Source organism: Oncorhynchus tshawytscha, linkage group LG02, assembly GCF_018296145.1.
Source record: "Oncorhynchus tshawytscha isolate Ot180627B linkage group LG02, Otsh_v2.0, whole genome shotgun sequence".
Taxonomy (NCBI): domain Eukaryota; kingdom Metazoa; phylum Chordata; class Actinopteri; order Salmoniformes; family Salmonidae; genus Oncorhynchus; species Oncorhynchus tshawytscha.
In genome coordinates, this window is record NC_056430.1 from 43,263,715 (window position 1) to 43,285,842 (window position 22,128).

At 41.6% G+C, this 22,128-nt stretch overlaps 1 protein-coding gene across 5 annotated transcripts; it reads right to left on the minus strand.

The window, feature by feature from the left end:
* Window positions 1-288: 288 nt before the first annotated feature.
* Window positions 289-22,021, minus strand: zc3h11a (zinc finger CCCH-type containing 11A). 5 transcript variants are annotated; one of them, XM_024412633.2, is made up of 19 exons: window positions 21,890-22,021; window positions 21,135-21,181; window positions 19,801-19,871; window positions 17,741-17,867; window positions 17,503-17,622; window positions 16,976-17,099; window positions 16,558-16,740; window positions 16,134-16,223; window positions 9,388-9,468; window positions 9,176-9,283; window positions 8,978-9,052; window positions 8,504-8,602; window positions 4,805-4,867; window positions 4,091-4,621; window positions 3,891-3,958; window positions 3,210-3,789; window positions 2,926-3,095; window positions 2,208-2,392; window positions 289-2,089 (listed from the first exon to the last, which is right to left on the minus strand). In XM_024412633.2, exons 4-19 carry the CDS (start codon window positions 17,792-17,794, stop codon window positions 1,861-1,863), a joined length of 2,760 nt encoding a protein of 919 aa, XP_024268401.1. In that variant the 5' UTR covers window positions 17,795-17,867; window positions 19,801-19,871; window positions 21,135-21,181; window positions 21,890-22,021; the 3' UTR covers window positions 289-1,860. The 5 variants fall into 5 exon arrangements, with proteins under 5 accessions (XP_024268401.1, XP_024268400.1, XP_042155171.1 ...); XM_024412632.2 differs by having other exon boundaries at window positions 19,801-20,359; XM_042299237.1 differs by having other exon boundaries at window positions 19,801-20,396.
* Between the last annotated feature and the right edge of the window lie 107 nt (window positions 22,022-22,128).

Below are 22,128 nucleotides of genomic sequence, written 5' to 3' on the forward strand. Positions count from 1 at the left end.
CTATTCCATATATTTGAACTATTCCACAGCTAGCACACCGGATTCAAATAGTCTATCAGTCAAGCCCTTGAGTTAGTTCAATGCTCCAACAAAATTGTGAAATGTCTGGAGTGTCCCCAGGGAGAGGTTTGAGAACCACAGACATAATGAACTGAAACATGACCTCCACGGCACTCAGTTTTCCAAATGTAGCTGTAAAGGAAACACGTTCTCAGTAAGATCAACATGTCTTTGAATGTCTTCTATTTGTGGGACATCTGGAATAAATAGCCTGGATGAAAGCACATCTTCATAAAAGCATTTTTATTTAGTTTCAACACCCTTTAGAGATTTAGATCATGAATATCAGGACAGGCCCAAGCAGGTACAGATACACAAACAGGCTCTTCACTCCAGATCGTAAAACTGATCAGCATATATAATCTGATCACAGTCAACATGGAACAGGAGGTACTCAAACAACGAAATGTCACATGCTAGCAGAGAAAAATGGAAATTGCCTGTTGAATTATAACATTGTGTATGAACAGTACAAATAGGTTCAAACTCAGACAGCAAATAAGTACTCCCTGAGAAGCTGCTTTTCACATTAAGAGCAAAAAAAACATTTGTAACAAAAGTTAAATAGCGAACAGGCTGGATGTTGAACAGTGAAAGGAGTAATGTTTCATATTCAACTGTTTTGAGTGGGTCATGGTCAGATAAATTGGATAGGTTAAAATGTGGTCTGAACATATTTCTTTGGGCCAAAAACACACGTCGCAGAAAGAGGAACATGGGTGTATTTAAAAAAAAAGACATTTCAGTGAGTTAGCTTCTGTAAGACAAAACAGAAAAGCTAACAGCCAAAAAGGGTACACACCTTAATTTCATACTTCAAACCATCGTTCCATGCTTATTCAATTCACCTCAAATCCAACTTAGTCCATTCCAACAGTTCCACATTTACCGTGATCAGTCCAAAACTAGGAGAACAAAAACTTTGTACATTAGTTTGAGTCAGTAGATGTGGGACATGACAGATACAGGAGGCAAAGCAGGTTAACTATTTTAAGTGCAGTAGAATGTGTAGTTACTGTTACTCCATTTAAAGCAGTCTAGGCATACACAGTACACAAATTCACTCTTTCTGCAACAATGATTTAACATCCATAGGTGACAGGCAAAACATGCTTTTGTCCTTACAATGCAAGATGGGGAATTACCTGAGGATGTTAGATTTTTTTTTTTTTATGTAATTCTCCAACCAAACAGTTGCTTTTTCATGTTCTCTTTCGGGACAAAGAAAAGGGCATAAAAGGAAAATGAACAAAGATAGAATTCTTACGAGTATATCACTAGCACTGTAAATCAAATAATAATAAAAGGTGCAGAAATTAAAACACACAAAGGATTGTTTCTCCAGGACAAAAAAAAGGTAATCATGAATTAAAAAGAGTAAAAACAACACCATCTAAAACACAAAATACAATGTGTTTTAATTGAAGAAAAATAATAAAATAAGCCCACCAGTCCCCTCTGACATATTGTAGCAACCTTAGTCTACTCCGATGACATGGGTTGATAGACAGTGGTGGTTGGGAATCAGTAACAAATACATACATCCTCCCCAAATCAATGAAGACATCTGTCAAATCAACCCTCTATGGCAGTGATAGGTGATACCCAGCCAGTTGCGCTGGTAATAGGTTGACGTTCAACTGGTGTTTAGTTCTGGTGATCATTTGAAATTATATTGGTGTTGATGAATGTAGGAGTTACTGTAGGTCAAGGGTCGGTCAGGGGTCGTGAACAGGGTATCAGGTGACATTAACATAGGTGTTGGTCAAGGGTCACGTACGAGGTATCAGGTAGGCCAGTCTAGCTGTCAATCATCTCAGACAGCTCCAGCAGGTAGTCATCCTCTCCCTTGCCTGGATCCAGCTCCAAGTCATCGTCCAGACGGTCATCTGTGAACTCGTTCATCAACTCGTCGAATTCGTCCATGGCGGAGGTTGAGGAACTAGCGGAAGGGGCTGTTGCGGCCGAGCGAGACATCGCAACGCTGGGCCGCCGGGGCTTGGGCTGGATGGGTGTATTCACCACAGAGCTAGAGAGGAGAACAGAGTTTAAGCTCATTTAGCCATTGATGTTTGGCTTTATGCTAGGTTTAACCATATGACAGTATACGGGTGAGTTGTAACCGCAGAGCAGTTTGCCAGTGTTACCTCTGTGGGACTATGCAGGTCTCTGGGGCTGCTGTGGTGATGGCTGGGCTGTGTTGGTTGACAGGGACTGCCTGGAACTCCTCTCTCAGGGGGCTGGAGCTGAGGCCAGGGCCCGGGATGGTGGGGGGTCTCCTGGAGACCACAGGGCTTATCTGCACTTTCACACTGGAGGAAGTAGAGGACACCTGGAGAGAACACAAAGTTAACACAGGTTACAATAACAGTGGTTGTTCAAAGTACATCTCCATAACATCACAAAAGGAAACCCTACTATGCTGAGAGAGCAACTTACTCTGTTTCACTTCAACATTTGACAAAATTGGACAAATCTGCTACTTTTGACCAATTAATTTAACGTGGTTACAGGGTTAATTATGCATGGTTACAGGCTTAAAACAGAAACAAAGGAGTTTAGGTATTTATTCAGAGTGGTTAAGGTTAGGGCTATGGTTTAGGGAAAGCATAAAACTAAATTAATCAAGTCCTCTCCCTGCTTGCTGGACAATTTTGAATTGTTGAGGTGCAGTGGTCTGAGCAGAGCACTCTGGTTGTGAACGTTGTGAGTTTGAGCCCAGTGTGTGTATAAATATATATATATGCATTTTGTTGTGAGCGTTGACGACTGCATATATATTGACATTCTCAGGACCTTTTCAAACATCCAAAACCGACATGTGTTTCTAGTGACCAGCCTGAGAGGGTGAGCTTTGAGACATACCTCTCTCCGTTTGCAGGGCAGTTCCTGCAGTGGCTCCTCCTGCACTGCATAGGTGCTATTGAGGGGTTTGACTGCAGCGACAGCAGATCTAGCTGATGTTCTCTTCTGGCCTGGTTTCACCTGGGCAGCCAGCTTCATAACAGAAGGCCTCACGTTCAGCTTGGGCCTCACTGCAACAACAGCACACAGGATGTCAGACTAATACTTTGGAGTTGATCTTTGCATAGGCTTTCTAGATAAGTGTAGAAAAGACCTTGCGAGAGGATCTCTCTGGAGGCATATACCTTTAGCTTCAGTAGCTTGCCCTGGGGACTTCTTCTGGGCTCCATCCTGAGGCTTCTCAACCGGCGAACCTTTCACAGAGGGCCCAGGGGAGGCCGCTGCTGCGGCAGCCTGCTTTGGGGGACTGGCACCACCTGGGGAGCCTCTCTTCCTCTTGCCTGGGGCAGTGCTGGAACTCCTGGGGCTGAGTGAGGGGGAGTCTGCCTCTGCCTGCCTCAGTGGAGACCCCTGCTGGGGGGAGGTGGCGCAGGGCAAAGGAGAGGCAGCCTTGGGTTTGAGGGTGATGCGCTGGCGAACGGGGACTTTGGGTGCCTGGGCAGGTGCCTCCAGGGTGATTGAGGGGGGAGAGGAGGCGGCAGGGGTGCTCACACACACCCTCTTCTCCCGCTGGAGGGCGGGGCCTGTGGCCTGTTTTGCGAAAGAGTCTGCCTCGGCAGAGCCCTCTGGTTGGCTGGTGGACGAGGCCTGCTCTTCCTGCAGCTGTTGCCTGCGGAGCCTCTTCTCACGCATGATCTCCTCAAAGGTCTTCACCTTCACACTGTCACCGGACACAGCATCACCCCTACCGTTAGCAGGGCTCGCCTAAAGACCAGAGGAATAGTGACATTCAGTGACTAACAGAGCTGATTGAGTATAACTACATATTTGGATGTACAGTATTCATACAGAAGGACAATTCTTACCTCAGTAGCAACAGAAGACTCCCTCTTCTCGGTCACCTCAGATGTCTTCTGGGTGGTAGTGCTGGCAGCTGTCAGGACAACAAAAGAATGTCTTAGAATTATACAAGACACTGCAGCTAGTTGGGTCAAGCCACCTTACAACGTAAATTACTATGAGCAATTCTAAAAGGTTTATATCAAATCAATAATAAACTCCTTACCAGAAGAAGCTGCTTTGTTGATGCGCAGTCCCAGGGGCTTCTTGGTGCCTCCCTCTCCAGAGGCTGAGCCTGGGAGTTTTCCGTTGGACACCTCCTGTCCTCGGGCCTGCATCTTGGCTGCCTTCTCCCTGCGGATCTCCTCCAGGGTCTTTACCTTAACTCCACCTCCAGGAGGTGTGCCCCGGCTGGGCATGGCTGGCTCAGTGGGTCCCTGGGCCTGGGAGTTCCCTGGAGATGCTTCCATAGCCTCCTGCTTGGCCTTTCTGAGGCTGGGGCCTTGCTGCTGGTCCTCCTCCAGCTTTCTCTTGGCGTGGAGGATCTCCGAGAAGGTCTTCACGTGGAGGCTGACTGCAGGTTTGACAGTGGTGCCTCTCTTTGGGGCCTTGCTGGTACTGGTGGTATCAGGAGTTGAAGGGAGATGGTGGTCCCCCAGAGCTTGTCCTTGGGACTTAGCCAACTTCTCCCCCCTGATTTCCTCCAGGGTTTTGATGCGGATTATTTCCGGTGCTGTATTCTTACTGTTGCTCTCAGCTGAGGGAGAGGTTAGAGATTAAAATACAAACAATAATACTAATACTAATTTCATTCAACATTTACAAACAACAATAATTGTATACTGTTAAAAGATACCCATTTCTAATGAAGATTGTACGAGCCACCCAAAGCACTTTTTGAAAGACATGTTAATTGTGAGAGGCAAGTTAATGATTTTACCTGATTCAGAGGCAGTAGTGGGTTCAACAGGTAATCCCAATCTATCCCTGACAGGTTTCAGAGCTAAGGGTTGAAAAAACAAACATGAAATGAATTCAAATTATCAATGACAATTACTTTAAACACTGCTTTTACTTTAGTATCTATCAATTATGCATCTCCTGTGGCACAGATGGTCCTAGAGGGAATCTAACGTGGATTCCTTTGTTCCAGAACAGACACCTGATTCTGCTTAACCACTAATCAGGGACTTTAACCAATGACGGGATTCAATTAACACCCTGGGCATGCCCCAGGTGAACCTGGTTAGTGTTGATTGCATTCAATTTGGAAGCAGGCTGCCTCCCAGGTGTGAGCCATGGGTGTAATCATTAGTCCAAACAGTAAAACAAGTTTGTTGGACAAATTCAGGTAGGTCACTCCCTATTTAGTTTACTTCCATTTAAAAAACATTTTGCAACAGAATTGGCATAATGAATACACCCCAGGTGCCCCGTTCTAAAAGTGACCTAGGTTGAAGGGCCACTGCCCCTAAAAAAAAAAAAAACTAATCCCTTTGAAAATGGCATCAATACAAGTCAAACATTTAATCTCATCTCAAAATTGACTACAAAGTGTAAATGGGATGATTTGTCAGTCACACCTAAAACAAAAGGTACGGTTGGGTTTGAATTACAATTACGTCAACAATTCATGGCCCCCTTTGCCAAGCTCCACATACAAATCGCCCCTTCACCTACCTTCATTGAATGGGACTCTGTTTCGTCGCCCCTAGCACGTTAAAAGGATCACTGCCGTTTGAGAACGAATAGCCCTATACAGATTGACTATGGCGCTCCAGTTTGCATGCCCTGCTGAAAGACCCTAGTACCACACCATGCGGAATAAGTGGTTGAAGCTTGTTGGTCCCCAATGATGGTGAGTATAATGCTAGCTAGACCATACTGCTGGTTATGTATATTTTGACAATCATTATCATCGCTAGCATAGCTGACATTACCTAGCTAGCTACCTAGCCAGAAACAGACTAGACCTTCATTACATTCTCTCTAGTCAGAACGTAGCTATGCCACGACCAGAACAGTGCGGAGCTGGCGTGACATATGACTTGGAAAAATGTGCCTCAATTCAGGTATAGGAGATGGCAGTGTACTCCTAATTATCCCATTACCCTAACTGACAAATCAAGAAGCTTGAAAGACTGCTAGTTTTTGTCAGCATGCTAGGCTAGCTAATGCTTTAACAGCCCATTGGATTCAACAACAGTTCTGGTAGCTACTCACTTCAATGCTAGATGTCACATTTTAATGGAATCCAATGGGCTGCTATAGCATTATCTAGCCTGGCATGCTGACAAAGCTAGTAGAAAAACCTTTGTCATGATTGTGATGTTGCCAGATTAACTTTAGATGCACTAAATCCAGCCAGCTAACTAAGATTGAGGGGACCACAGTATTTCAGCTAGCTAACATCAATAAATTTTGATTTGAAGCATTGCTAACTATTTTTTGACAAACTTAGTCATATAATGGCAACATTGCCATTTCTCTCAAGTCAATTTGACATATGGCAAAGTTGTTTCCTACTAACTATTTGCCCACTTTAGCAATGTCATCATATTTCTATGCCACTTTAAATTAGTGGAATTTATACTAAACAGTCAGCCTCCGAGGTGCAGGGCACAAATTAATTGAATGCAGCTATGGCTAATACAATATTTTCTTGTATTAAATCATTATAGTGAATAAATTGCATATAGGCTGTGATTTATTTAGAATTAAATAAACAAAAAGCCTCAGTCTTCAGTGCCTTTGAATTCACTTTTAGAAACGCGTTTAGCCAGTCTGTGGTTTCAGGCTCACGGGAGAGCAGGCCAGCAGTGGAGAATACCATCTCCGCAGTTGCAGCGCTACTGGGGATGCCAGAAATCCTTCTGGCCACTCTAGCAAGGCTGGGCAGGGATGCAGAATTGTTTAAAAAAAAAAAAAAAATGTATAGGTAGGCCTGAAGGTTTTTAGGCAAATTAACCCTATCAAATCACAAAGCTCCTTGAAAAGAAATGATGTCAGGCCTAATGAGCCAAAATCCAGAATAGCATTTTGTATAGATAATAGAATGAAAATGAATGCAAGAGATCAGATTTTTTATTTATAAATACTTTTCTACAATGACACAGCTAGCAAAACACCTCGTTACTTTCTGTTAACATGTAGTACACTTTTAGTATGCTTTTGGGATTTGGGTCTTTTCAGATTGCACAATGATTTTTTTAGTTGTGGACACTACATCACCACACTCCCTCTCTTGCTTTTGGTCCTCACCTTGACTTAGTACCTGTATGTTTAATCACTTCCTTTATGAAAATATTTAGCAAACTCCATGCCAGTAGCTATAGCAGGACACAAGTAGCCTACAAATACATACTGGGACGGGCATGCCCTGAGCTCCTGAAGTGAGCACCACTGGAACTCTCCAGTCAAATTGGGCACGCTCTGCTCCAGCTCCGCTCACATACTCTGGTCCAGAGCATAACCTAGCCCAGTGGAACCAGCCTGATCACTGTGTTAGGTAGGTTTAGTCTGACCTGTTCAGACTTCAACTTTAACATAGTATATGTTTGTGCATCAGATACCACCTATCTCTGCCATTGGTAATAGAATATTCAAAGCTTCCGCAGGCATTTCCCCATACATCTGCTTGTAGTTATTGAACTCAACCTGGAGGAAGTTTGTTTGTTGTGATTGAGTGGGAGGAAACAGCTGAAGGCAAGGTTCTGACAGATCGGTGTGACTTGGTGGTGGCAAAGACACAAACGATACCCCCAAGCCAACGCATGGTTGGCTTCTGTCATGGCCCCTAGCATTTCTATAGGAGCAAGTCAAAAAACGAGGCCAAATCAGCGTGTGCAGTTCACCTTTAAGCGCGAGTCATGAATAGGATTCTGTTTTCACACGCAAGTGATTGCTTTTGTTTAAAACACTATCTGCCTTCCAAATGAAAACCAGACTGAACAAAAATAAACGCAACATGTAGGTACCATGTTTCATAAGCTGAAATAAAAGATCCCAGAAATACTCCATATGCACAAAAATCTTATTTTTCTAAAATTATGAGTATTTCTGTCTTTGTGCCCTCCAAGGCCGCTTCCATTGCAGTCATGTGAAATCAATAAATTAGGGCCTAATTTATTTATTTTTAACTGACTGATTTCCTTCTATGAACTAACTCAGTAAAATCTTAGAAATTGTTGCATGTTGTGTTTATATTTTTATTCAGTATAGTTGGAAAAGTCTAACATGTTTTATAGGAAAGAGTTGTTCTGAACAATATGACAGACTGGCACAGATTCCTGTTCCATTCGAGCAGGCAGTGTGCCTCCCTCACTGGTTTCGCTTGGTCATGTGATGAGCCATAGCCTGGTTCAACCCAGTTCCATCTTAATGTAACTCAATTAGTACAACCAGGGTCATTTTCATCAGGCACAGAAGACAAACCGGGAGGGACCACTAATACCTGTCCAATAAACGCTCATTTTAGTTTTCTATTGCCAAAAATGTCTAAATGTTTTCTGCAGCAAACAAAGAACAAAGGCTAACATGCCATTTCAATTATATTTTCTAAATTAAGAACTAGTATTCCTGATAGTCTGAGGTAAATCAATCCATTGGGGATATTTGATTGTCATTTCCCTTCGCATACCTTTCTGAGGCGGCAGGTCCGTTTCACCCTCGTCCATTTTCCTCCCGAGGCGCTCGGCCAGACAGCGTTTCATTGGCAGGTCACCCCCGGCAGGAACATCTAAAAGGTCAGAGATCATGGAAGCTTAGTGTTGGTGACCAATGGTACCACCAATAATGTGTAATTTTGTAGTTAATTTAACACTGTACATCCACCTCTAACAATTATTATTATTATTTGGGGGTGCTTACATTTTTCCACTTAGACTTGACAAATATGTCATGGAAATGTGTTTTTTGCATATCCCAACTGGGGTCACAGCCAGCATCAATTGAGGTTAAGTGCCTTACTCAGGGGCACAGCGACAGATTTTTCACCTTGTCGGCTCCGGTATTCGAACCAGCAACATTTTGGTTACTGGCCCGACACTAACCTCGAGGCTACCATTGACTTCCTTACATTTTATAGATAAACAAGATAATTGAAAACATTTACCTTTGACTGTTATTCTCTTCCCAAGCCTGTCCGCAACATTGCGTCTCACGGTCTCTTCACCAAAGACCACAGTGTCTGAGGGGGCAGCAAGTGTGTGTTCATATGTACTTGTGCGATTCACTTCAACAACATACCATCTGGGATCTTGTGTTAATCTATACACAAGGCTCAGTTAGATCAGTGTTCAATGATTCTTACCATCCTTGGCTGTAAAGAGAGATGGCCGGATGAAGGATCTCATGTTCTCCTTCTCTCCGCTGGCACCATTGTTCCGCTGATCTGAGCCCTGGCCAGAAACTGGATAACCTGACAAAGTACAGTTGATAAACTCACACCTTATCATTTACAGCATAATAACACAAAAGGCAATAGTAAATGTATTTGGGAGGTAAGAGGAAAGATGAACTCACCAGCTCTCCTCATACTGGCTTTCAGCGCTTTCCTCAGTCTGATCTCCTCCAAGGTTCTGACACCAAAGTCCAGCGAATCATCTGTGCCAAAGAAACACTGTTAGCCAATCAGTCATAGGGGCTGCTCAAAGAACATGGGGTCACTCCAGTCTCCTTTTCACCTCATTTAACACCTGATTTACTTAACAAAAGGAACACCTCAATATGTGGTCCAGGTACAGTGCCTTCAGAAAGTATTCACACCCCTTGACTTTTCCCACATTTTGTTGTCTTACATCCTGAATTTAAAATGGATTCATTCAGGGTTCGTACAGACAGTGGCAAGTCAAATTCAAGGACTTAAGTACCTTTTAAAGCAGTAATTTTTCTTTTCAAAGACCATTAATTTGGCCAGGTCGCAGTTGTAAATGAGAACTTTGTAATAGTTAATATTATGCAATTGTTTCTAGTCGCCACCAGCTGGCAGTATATAGCTACAACCCCGTGAAAAAATGAACTTCGTATTCATCACTACCTTGCAAGTTCTACTCAATAATACATTGTTTCACCACTTATTTAATACATGTGTTAGCACTAATAAGAAGAGAATTGGGACATGTCCACTGGTGAACACACTTCCTATTTGCATTACTAGACAATTCCAGCTTAATGAAGACTTTATAATTGGGCATTTGGGAAGATACTACTTAACTTCTTGGTGACAGGGGGGCAGTATTGAGTAGCTTGGATGAATAAGGTGCCCAGAGTAAACTGCCTGCTACTCTGTCCCAGATGCTAATATATGCATATTAGTAGTATTGGATAGAAAACACTGAAGTTTCTAAAACTGTTTGAATGATGTCTGAGTATAACAGAACTCATATGGCAGGAGAAAACCTGAGACAAATCCAACCAGGAAGTGGGAAATCTGAGGTTTGTAGTTTCATTTAAGTGATTGCCTATCCAATATGCTGTGTCTATGGGGCCAGATTGCACTTCCCAAGGCTTCCAGCAGATGTCAAGTCTTTAGAAAGTTGATTGAGGCTTCTATTGTGGAAGGATGTCGAATAAGAGCTGTATCAACAAGTGGACTAGGCTGAGGCCAATCAGTTTTCTGCGTGTTCCTTCTTTTTCCTGAAATATTATTGAAGATTTATTATAAAAAGATCCTAAGGATTGATTGTAAACATCTACAAACTAATGGAACTCTTGCCTTTGGAATAGTGAACTAAACGGAGGAATTTGGACATATGGACGTAATCGTAACAAAACAAACATTTCTTGTGGAAGTGGGAGTCCTGGGAGTTCATTCCGACGAAGATCAGCAAAGCTAAGTGAAGATTTATAATGCTATTTACGACTTGTTGACACAATTTGGCGGGTAACTGTATGGCTTGCTTTTGTGGCTGAACGCGGTTCGCAGATTATTGAATATTGTGCTTTTGCCATGAAGCTTTTTTGAAATCGGACACAGCGCTTGCATTAACAAGTTTCTTCAATTATATGTAAAACATGTATCTTTCAAAGTTTATGATGAGTATTTCTGTTATTTGACATGGCTCTCTGCAATTTCTCCGGATGTTTGAGGCATTTCTGAACATGGCGCCAATGTAAACTGAGGTTTTTGGATATGAACTTGATCGAACAAAACATACATGTATTGTGTAACATTGAGTCCTGGGAGTGTCATCTGATGAAGATCGTCAAAGGTTAGTGATTCATTTGATCTATTTCTGCTTTGTGAGACACCTCTCTTTGGTTGGAAAATGGCTGAATGCTTTCTGTGACTAGTTGCTGACCTAACATAATGACAAGTTCTGCTTTTGCCGAAAATCCTTTTTGAAATCGGACACTGTGGTTGGATTAACGAGAAGTGTAAAATACTTGTATGGTTGAGGAATTTTAATTGAGATTTCTGTTGTTTTGAATTTGGCGCCCTGCAATTTCACTGGCTGTTGGCGAGGTGGGACGCTAGTGTCTCGAACGATCCCAGAGAGGTTAATAGCATCTTGCTTCCGACTGGCAGCTTTGGTGCCGCAGAGAAGGGTGGGTGGGCTTTTTGAAGCACTAATAATTCAAGCATCAATGTAATGTATTCTATTTGCAATTGTTTCTAGTTACCACCAGACAACAGTACATCTCCACAGCCTCAAAAATAAATGACTATTCATTACCTTAAACCTTCTACTCAATAATACGTGTTTCACTACATAGCGTAAGTGGTAAGTCAGTACTGATGTTGACTGATTTCCTTATGAATTGTAAGTCTTTCAAAAATCTTTGAAATTGTTGCATGTTTCATTTATATTTTTGTTCAGTGTACATAATATTAAATTGTCTTTATATTTAAAATGTACTTTATTTCACAAAATTTTAGGTCCCACAGGCTTTCCCAACACATGACATGAATGTGAATTCTGACAGTGTAAAATGCCCTTAGTTGACTCTAAAATGTATTCAATACCCATTTGAAGAAAAACAAGTTATTTGTATGTTTGATAAGATATTCTATCAGGGGACCCTATTTAAATTTTAGGGGACCCCACATGGGTCCTGGACCGCAGGTTTGGGAACCCCTGTACTTCCCTGCTTGCTTCAATGCGTCCTCTCTATTTGCAGCCTCACTCACCACTGTCTAACTAATCTCTATAAAATAAAATAAATTGTTATGAGAACTTCTAGTAACCCATCTTTTGATTATAGCGAGCTTAATTTCAGTCAAATGCTGCTTGCTGCTGCCAAGGTCAGGCTCCATTCAATGTTAGCTTCTAACTTCATCCTTCTAGCAAGCTAGCTACCTACAGTGGGGCAAAAAAAGTATTTAGTCAGCCACCAATTGTGCAAGTTCTCCCACTTCAAAAGATGAGGCCTGTAATTTTCATCATAGGTACACTTCAACTATGACAGACAAAATGAGGAAAAAAATCCAGAAAATCACATTGTTAGGATTTAATGAAATTATTTGCAAATTATGGTGGAAAATAAGTATTTGGTCACCTACAAACAAGCAAGATTTATGGCTCTCACAGACCTCTAACTTCTTCTTTAAGAGGCTCCTCTGTCCTCCACTCGTTACCTGTATTAATGGCACCTGTTTGAACTTATCAGTATAAAAGACACCTGTCCACAACCTAAAACAGTCAAACTCCAAACTCCACTATCGCCAAGACCAAAAAGCTGTCAAAGGACACCAGAAACAAAATTGTAGACCTGCACCAGGCTGGGAAGACTGAATCTGCAATAGGTAAGCAGCTTGGTTTGAAGAAATCCAATGTGGGAGCAATTATTAGGAAATGGAAGACATACAAGACCACTGATAATCTCCCTCGATCTGGGGCTCCACGCAAGATCTCACCCCGTGGGGTCAAAATGATCACAAGAACCACACGGGGGGGCCTAGTAAATGACCCGCAGAGAGCTGGGACCAAAGTAACAAAGCCTAACATCAGTAACACACTACGCCACCAGGGACTCAAATCCTGCAGTGCCAGACGTGTCCCCCTGCTTAAGCCAGTACATGTCCAAGCCCGTCTGAAGTTTGCTAGAGAGCATTTGGATGATCCAGAAGAAGATTGGGAGAATGTCATATGGTCAGATGAAACCAAACTATAACTTTTTGGTAAACTCAACTTGTCGTGTTTGGAGGACAAAGAATGCTGAGTTGCATCCAAAGAACACCATACCTACTGTGAAGCATGGGGGTGGAAACATCATGCTTTGGGCTTGTTTTTCTGCAAAGGGACCAGGACGACTGATCCGTGTAAAGGAAAGAATGAATGGGGCCATGTATCGTGAGATTGAGTGAAAACCTCCTTCCATCAGCAAGGGCATTGAAGATGAAACGTAGCTGGGTCTTTCAGCATGACAATGATCCCAAACACACCGCCCGGGTAACGAAGGAGTGGCTTCGTAAGAAGCATTAAGGTCCTGGAGTGGCCTAGCCAGTCTCCAGACTTACAGAAAATGTTTGACCTCTGTCATTGCCAACAAAGTATTGAGAAACTTTTGTTATTGACCAAATACTTATTTTCCACCATAATTTGCAAATAAATTCATTAAAAAAATCTTACAATGGAATTTTTTCCTCATTTTGTCTGTCATAGTTGAAGTGTACATATGATCAAAATTACAGGCCTCATATTTTCAAGTGGGAGAACTTGCACAATTGGTGACTGACTAAATACATTTTTGCCCCACTGTAGCTAATAGCCAGAGCCCTTGAACTACATTGAAATTGGACTTAAATATAAGCAACTATTTGCCAGTTGTATACTCATTCTACGACTAAATCTACATTTGCCAGGCATTTTAGCTTTCGATGTGACATTTGGAAGCACTTAGTCAGTTCTGCACCTGGCTGGCTGAGTGGCAGTGTTGGTGGAATGAGCGAGTTTGCCTGGCAACAAGAGAGCAAAACACGTTAAAAAAAACATCTGCAGTCTGCCTGGAAATTTTTTTTGCAAGACCAATATTTTTCATTAAACATGTCTGTTCTCTCATTTTAATTCAAGTACTACCTTGAGAAAATGTGATTTAAGGTATTCCAGTACTTCATTTCAGAGCGCCAAATTTAAGTACCTCAAGCACCTTGTGCAAACCAAGTGTGTTCATGTGGCTCTTCATGGCCAACTCAAAAAATATATAAAACGCAACATGTAAAGTGTTGGTCCGTGTTATGAGCTGTAAGAAAGTTAAACACGTGAGAAAATACAACTAAGTAGTCTGCCTGGAAATTAATTTGTAAGACCAATACAGAGATGAGGTGGTCATTCTAAAACCATGTTAAACCCTATTATTGACAGTGAGTGAGTCCATGCAAATTCTTACATAACACCCAATAATGTCAAAGTGGAATAATGTTTTCATTAAAAGAATTACACTAATTATTTAAATAAAGCTGATTGGTCTTGAGTCATTAAATATACAACCCCTTTTATGGGAAGCCTAAATAAGTTAAGGAGTAAAAATGTGCTTAACGAGTTACATAAGAAGTTGCATGGACTATGTGCAATAATAGGATTTAACATGGTTTTTAAATGACTACCCCACATAATTATCTTTAAGGTCCCTCAGTTGAGCAGTGAATTTCAAACACAGATTCAACCAAACACCAGGGAGGTGCCTTGCAAACAGTTGTTGGAGAGGAAGAAATTCGCTCAAGGATTTCACCATGAGGCCAATGGTGACAAACAGTTTTCCCCTATCACAGTAAACTAAGGATGGATCAATTGGATGGATCATTGAAGTTACTCCACAATTCTAACCTAATTGACAGAGTGAAAAGGAAGCCTGTATAGACAAAAAAAAAAACAACAACATGCATCCCGTTTACAAGGTACTAACATAATACTGCAAAAAAAAATGGCAAAGCAATTCACTTGTTGTCCTGAATACACCATGTTATGTCTGGGGCAAATCCAATACAAAACATTAGAGTGCCACTCTCCATATTTTCAAGCATCGTTTTTGGCGGCATCTTGTTATGGGTATGCTTTTAATTGTTAAGGACTGTGGAGTTTCAGGATAAAAAAATCAAACGGAATGGAGCTAAGCATAGGCATAATCTTAAAGGAAAAACTGATCCAGTCTGATTTCCACCAGACACTGGGAGATTAATTCACCTTTCACCAGGACAATAACTTAAAACACAAAGCCAAATCTACACTGTAGTTGCTTACCAAGACAGTGAATGTTCCTGACTGGCCAAGTTACAGTTTTGCCTTAAACCTACCTGAAAACCTATGGCAAGACCTGAAACTTGTTATCTAGTAAAAATCAATTTGACAGAACTTGAAGAATTTTGAAAATAATAAAATGGGTAAATGTTGCACAATCTAGGTGTGGAAATCTCTTAGAGACTTGTCCAGAAAAACTAAACTCTTATCACTGCCAAAGGTGCTTCTACAAAGTACTGACTCAGGGGTGTGAATACTTATGTAAATGAGATCTGTATTTTATTTTCAATGCATTTGCAAACAAATATGGCGTATTGTGAGTAGATGGGTGAGAACCTATTTAATCGATTTTGAATTCAGGATGTAACAAAATGTGGAATAAATCAAGGGGTATGAATACTTTGAAGGCACTGTATGTCATGATATAGAACAAGTGGTGGGATGGGACTTTCCTCTTGTTCTCTATTGCTCCTTAATTGTTTTTCTTTTCATTATTTAACTTAGGCAAGTCAGTTAAGAACAAATTCTTATTTTCAATGACGGCCTATCCCGGCCAAACCCTAACGACGCAGGGCCAATTGTGCACCTCACTTTGAGACTCCCAATCATGGCCGGTTGTGATACATCCTGGAATCGAACCAGGATCTGTAGTGATGCCTCTACCACTGAGATGCAGTGCCTTAGACAGTTGCACCACTTGGGAGCCCTTAAGGGCGGAGGCCAATGACATACCGGATTCCCACCAGAACAACTCCTTGAATGCCCAACTCTTTGAAGTTAACAAAAAAATACTACTTTACTCAAAACATATTTTTATTACACCTTAGTATGTGTACTTTAATGAATTTATACTTGGGATATCACTTTTCAACAGTAAAAATAAAAATAGCTGGCAGATGTCTTTTAAAGGGATTGTTCCATTCGAAGGTCTTTCAATTACAACACTTGTCAATGAAGCACTGAAAAGCGAAGCCGTCAACTAAAGTTTGAGCCTACCCTTGTAGCGTTTCAAACGAAATCTGTGTGTTAAAACAGGCATTGTTTAAGATGTTAATCTATTCTGTGTGTTCTGTGTCTCTTTCCTCTTCTTACCTGAGGTGGAGCCTACGGCCATCTTCCTGGGAGAGACCACTCTGGATCCGTCTGAGCCAGACCTGCTGTCCTCCCCCTCTGACAACTGATCTGCACGCACACACAAAATACCTTTTAAATGGTATTTCTCAAATTATTCTGGAAAAAAACTATTGTACTGTACCCAAAAATATCCATATCATTTTCACCTAGCACTTTAATCACCTTAAAGGTCTGCTCCACTGTCTCTGCGCAACTGCCCCTTTAAGAGCTCCTTTCTGTGACTGCGCTGTCTATCTTTCCATTGCTGAGCTCATTCTTGCCCTACGGACTCCATGCTGTTCAAATTTTATATTGCTTTTTATTGTTTCTTTCTACATCGTGTGTAAAGTGTGTTGTGACCTTTGTAAATTGCACTTTAAATAAACTTGATGACATTTCTCACCATCTTCATCCTCATCTTCGTCATCTGCCGGGTTAATAACCACAGGCGGGTGAGTGGGGCTGGGAACGTTCTCCTGAGTCTCAGCCTTAATGACCCCACGGAGCTGGGGATTGGCTGGGCTGGGGATGGGGACAGGAGGCAAAGAATCCTCATGAGGCTCCTCCTCTTCTTTCAGGGCCGAACCTGAGTGACAAGACAATCAAGCTCAGAAACTATGGATAAACTCTGGTTCTGGTGAAAAATAGGTTCATAAGTGAATCCAAATATGTTATTCATCTCCATCATTTATCTGCTGATACACTACCATGTCAAGTGAAAATCATGTCAGTGTTTATGAGCCATGCGATGCTAAGGAGATAAAGATCAGTAAGCTAATGGTGGCTTGGTCAGGATCGGCCTCTTCAGAGCGACTACTCACTTTTGTTGGGCGGTACGTATTGGCCGTCTATTAAGCGTGGTTTCTCGTGGTGGAAGGCACAGTGCGGCTTCTGGCAGCCAGCAGGCTGGTTCTCCCAGTAACAAGCAATCTCCTTCCTGTTTTTCTGTAAGAGGGGAAGAGAGCAGGTCAGAAAATATAGCATAATGTCTTGCAACATATGAGTCTTTATGAAAGCTCACTTTAAAAAACAAAGTGAAATTCATCCCTAAAAAGCTATGACCGATTGCCTCAAAATGGCCAGGTGAAAAACTAGGGAATATGGTATTACTGCGAGGACCCCAAAAAAGATTTAAATGTCCCCCCGACAAGTAAAGAGGCACACAACCCCTGACCCAGGTTAAGAGAGTATTTCTCTACACTTCCGCAATGGCAACTCAAGACACACACAGCCTTGAGTATGCAAAGCTTTAAGGAGATATTCCTGAAATACATTTTTGGTTTGTTTGACAAAATTGAGGCAAGAATGAGCAAAAATGGTCTACTGAAAAAGAGAGCACTATCCTAACCTTGATCTCCATGTGGCGGAACTTGCAGACCTGTCGGAAACAGCGGCTCTCCTGCCACAGGCTGCAAACGACCTCACTGCCCATTGCGGCTTCACAGTGTCTGAAGGGGCAACTGTCACCCTGCACCAGGAGACAAAAACACAACCATGTTAATACTTACTTCTGAGAGCTGCATTTACACCACAAACACAGCAACACAGAAAATGCTACAGTCCTAGTTTCTCTTTATGACCCATACCTTAGCGCAGTTGGAGTAGTAAAAGAAATAGCAGTCATCTCCATGGTTAGTCATGTTCAGGATGGTGGACTGGATTCACGTCCGGGTCAGGGATGTTCTCTTCAGGGCCAACAGGACTCTCCCTAGGCTGGCAACAGTGAAACAGAAGCCATGGTCATTTCTCTGCCATTAGTGGACTTGATTGCTTCACTGTGGTGGCAACAGAACTCCACAGAGTTGAATTTGAATTTCTTTGAGGACTATGGTGACATACAGGTAACTGACTAAATAAAGGAAACCCCAACATAAGTGTGCCTTAATTAATAGGATGTTGGTCCACCACGAGCCGCCGGAACAGCGTCAATGCTACTTGGCATAGATTCTACAAGTGTCTGGAACTCTACTAGAGGGATAAAACGCCACTCTTCCACAAGGAATTCCATCATTTGGTGTTTTGTTGATGGTGGTTAGTGCTGAGCGATTAACCAAACTTTTTTTTAAAGCACGAATTGACTGACATCGGTTCAATTATTTGAATTCCACTTCGTTACATCTTTTTCTTCCTGTGAGCTCAATGGGCAGTTCTTGTCAAGATAAATCAGATGAAGCCTGAACTATGCGATGTAGAAGGGAGTTGTAGTTTCCAGTAGGCCAACATTCTACATAGTTTAGCTCAGAAAACATGGTAATTAACTACAATGATCATAATCCATTGTGCGTTCACTTAAACCCAGAAATCTGCTCCTTTTATTCTCTGTTCCCAACGCACTAGACGACCAGTTCTTACAGCCTTTAGCTGTACCCTCATCCTACTCCTCCTCTGGTGATATAGAGGTTAACTCAGGCCCTGCAGACCCCAGTACCACACCTATTCCCCCAGGGACTATCATTTGTTGACTTCTGTAACCGTAAAATCATGTTAACATCAGAAGCCTCCTCCCTAAGTTTGTTTTATTCACTGCTTTAGCACACTCCGCCAACCCTGATGTGCTAGCCGTGTCTGAATCCTGGCCTAGGAAGGCCATCAAATTCTGAAGTCTACATCCCCAATTACAACATTTACCACCAAGATAGAATTGCTAAAGGGGGCAGGGTTGCAATCTACTGCAGAGATTGACAAAACTCTGCAAGCTCTATCCAGGTCTGTGCCCAAACAGTTTGAGCTTCTACTTCTCAAAATCCACCTTTCCAGAAATATGTCTCTCACTGTTGCCGCTTGCTACAGACCCCCTAAGCCCCCAGTTGTGCCCTGCTCATTCTTTCCTTACAGTTCTCTGCTGCCAATGACTGGAACAAATTGCAAAAATCACTGAAGCTGGAGACTGATATCTCCCTCACTAAATTCAAGCATCTGCTGTCAGAGCAGCTTACCAATCACTGTACCTGTACACAGCCAATCTGTAAATAGCCCACCCAACTACGTCATTCCCCAAATTGGTATTTATTTTTGCACCCCAGTATCTCTACTTGCACATCATCATATGCACATCTATCACTCCAGTGTTAATGCTAAATTGTAATTACTTCACCACTACAGCCTATTTATTGCCTTACCTCCCTAATCTTACTACATTTGCACACACTGTATATAGATTTTTCATTGTGTTTTCCCCCCATTGTGTTGTTGACTGTACATTTGTTAATCCCATGCGTAACTCTGTGCTGTTGTTTTTGTCGCACCGCTTTGCTTTATCTTGGCCAGGTCGCAGTTGTAAATGAGAACTTGTTCTCAACTGGCCTACCTGGTTAAAAAATAATAATAATTAAGTAAAAAAATTGGGGTGGGATCTGGGACTGACACAAACACACCCTTTAAACCCTACGCTCCTTTGAGACCCCCTCTCAAAGTCACAGCTCTTTTCTTCTAGCCACGGTTGCCCAAAATAATGGACAACTGGCACTAACCATGATGTGATGGTAATTGCTTAATTCATTCAGGAACCACACCTGTGTAGAAGCACATGCTTTTAATATATTTTGTATCACTCATTTACTCAAATTTCCACAACAGGAATATGACCCAGAGTAGAAGTTGCAGAGAAACTAAACTCTGCTTGAAAGGGTTGTGGGGCTAAACTCACCTGTAGTGGCTAAGAAGATTCCTCCTTTCCTCACACACTTCTGATAGGGTGTCTCCGTGGCAACAAAGGTCCTGAAGGAACACTTGATCCGTGAGATAAAAGGAAAAAGGGATTGTCCAGAGACACTCGTCGTCCTATGACCTCCCTTATGACTCCTTCCAGCCAGACTGCTAAGCATTACAGATGGATGGTGCAAGAACGTCCATTCTTTTGTAGATTATTTTTTGTTAATGGGGGGGGGAATAATGTGAGATAGAAGCGAATCCAAAAAGACAGCCAGAGGAAAAAAGGAGAGGTTTTGAAAGAGAAAAAAAAAATGGGGTGAAGAGAGGGGGGGAAGAAAAATCTTCGACTTCTTCTTAAACTTGATGGCATAAAGGATGCTGTAGAAAAATATAAGTAAGGGTGGGGCTTCTAGGGATTCCAGCAGACAAAAAGTTGAGTGGAAAAAAAGTGGTGGGAATTTTGCATAAAATCTTCTGGGAATCTACTTTCTTTATAATGAACTCTATCCCACATCCAAAGATCTTCAGGAACGGACAAGAAGCTGCTTCTTAACCTAGATTTAAATAAAACAAAAACACTCCCCTGGAGAACTGAATAGAAATTGGTTAGAGTACAGGACAGACAATACTTGCACACAAACACAGTATCTGAACTGCAGTTTCTCACCAAAGTTTAACAACATCAAGAGAGAAAATGTATAACATGACAAGGATGTGCCAACACCATCCACAATAGCGTATGATTAACCATTGTTTCCCAACTCCGGTCCTGGAGTATCCCCAACAGCACACATTTTTGTTGTAGCCCCTGACAAAAACATCTGTTCCAACTTAGCAATGGCTGGATGATTAGTTGACAAGTAATATCAGGTGTGCTTGTCCAGGGCCACAACATAAATATGTACTGTTGGAGATATTAGAGGAAAAGAGTTGGGAAACATTGTAGCACATGGGTCAAACTGAATTTGACTATAACAGACTACACAACTGGGTATTGTGTAATCCATTATTGGGAGCTCAATCAGCTCATACTACTTGATATGTTCAGATATCAACCCATTGCTTCAATTTTATGTATTTCATTTGGAATAATAAAATGTTAAACTGTATGTAGTTTGTAACATTTGACACATCTGTCCAGAGGCCCCCAGAACATCTTGTTAACTTAGAGAGCCTCGATGTAGGTTTGCAATTTCGATGAGTAACATACCGCACTGTTATCGTACAATCCAGGACAGACATTTCGAATAATGTAATTAAACAGCTAAAAAACACGTTATTTAAAACGTAAAATTATAAAACATTAAATATATTGGCAAGACGAATTACCAGAATTACTGGGCGAATGCGATTTTCATCTTCATACGTGGTAGTTACTGAAAACACAAAATGCATTGCAACATTTAGATAACTAACGTTACTCATGTTATATAGGACTGATTTAGAAAAAGAACGTTACAAATTACGATACACGCGTTTGTAACTTTTGCCCCACATCAAAATAACTAACGTTAGCTCAGGTAACTAGAAACAAATCGTTCTGGTTGTATTTATATTGGCGTGTGTATTATGTAAATTGTTATTCACATTCAGGGTTCCCTGACATAAGACTCCATGATCAAATAAAGGCTGAATAAACTCCAAAGCCAAGTTACCTGGCTAACGTTAACTAGTTACAGTAACAGTTAACTAAACAATAGAAACAGTCACTTCCTATTTTAGGTACATTATTGCAAATTAAATGTCTAACCGTCCTTAGCTAGCTAACGTTAAACTCAGTCACCGTTATGTCATTGGCAAAATGAACTGGGTGGTAATTGTATTCAACAAACGTTAGCTAGTTACCAGCTATGTATAGACTCTGGTTACAAGGCCTCGATGCTAGCAACTAATATTATACTTCTTGGCCTAGCCAAACTCTGTGGCCTGGTTGATAACGACGAGGCTCGAGCTAACTCGTTGTTGCTAACATTAGCTAGCTAACTCGGACGTTTTACACCTCGCTTCCAAGTAACGATCTACCCTTAAATAGTAATGCAATGACATCAAGACAAAACAATGATTTAATAAAGCGAGTTAGTTACCAGTATTACAAAAAAGGTTAAAATGTTTGTCCCACTACAAGAGAACAACACGTCCGCCGGGTTCCTTGCTGCGCAGCACTGGAGCCTGGAACAAAATGGCGACGACTCACACAAAGAATAGACATAGAAAAGCAATGCTAGATCAGAGATGAACGATTCAAAGTGAACTTTTTGGAGCTTTACAGACATAACTATAACGCACGTACCTATTTTAATATACGATCTCAAACTTTATGGAT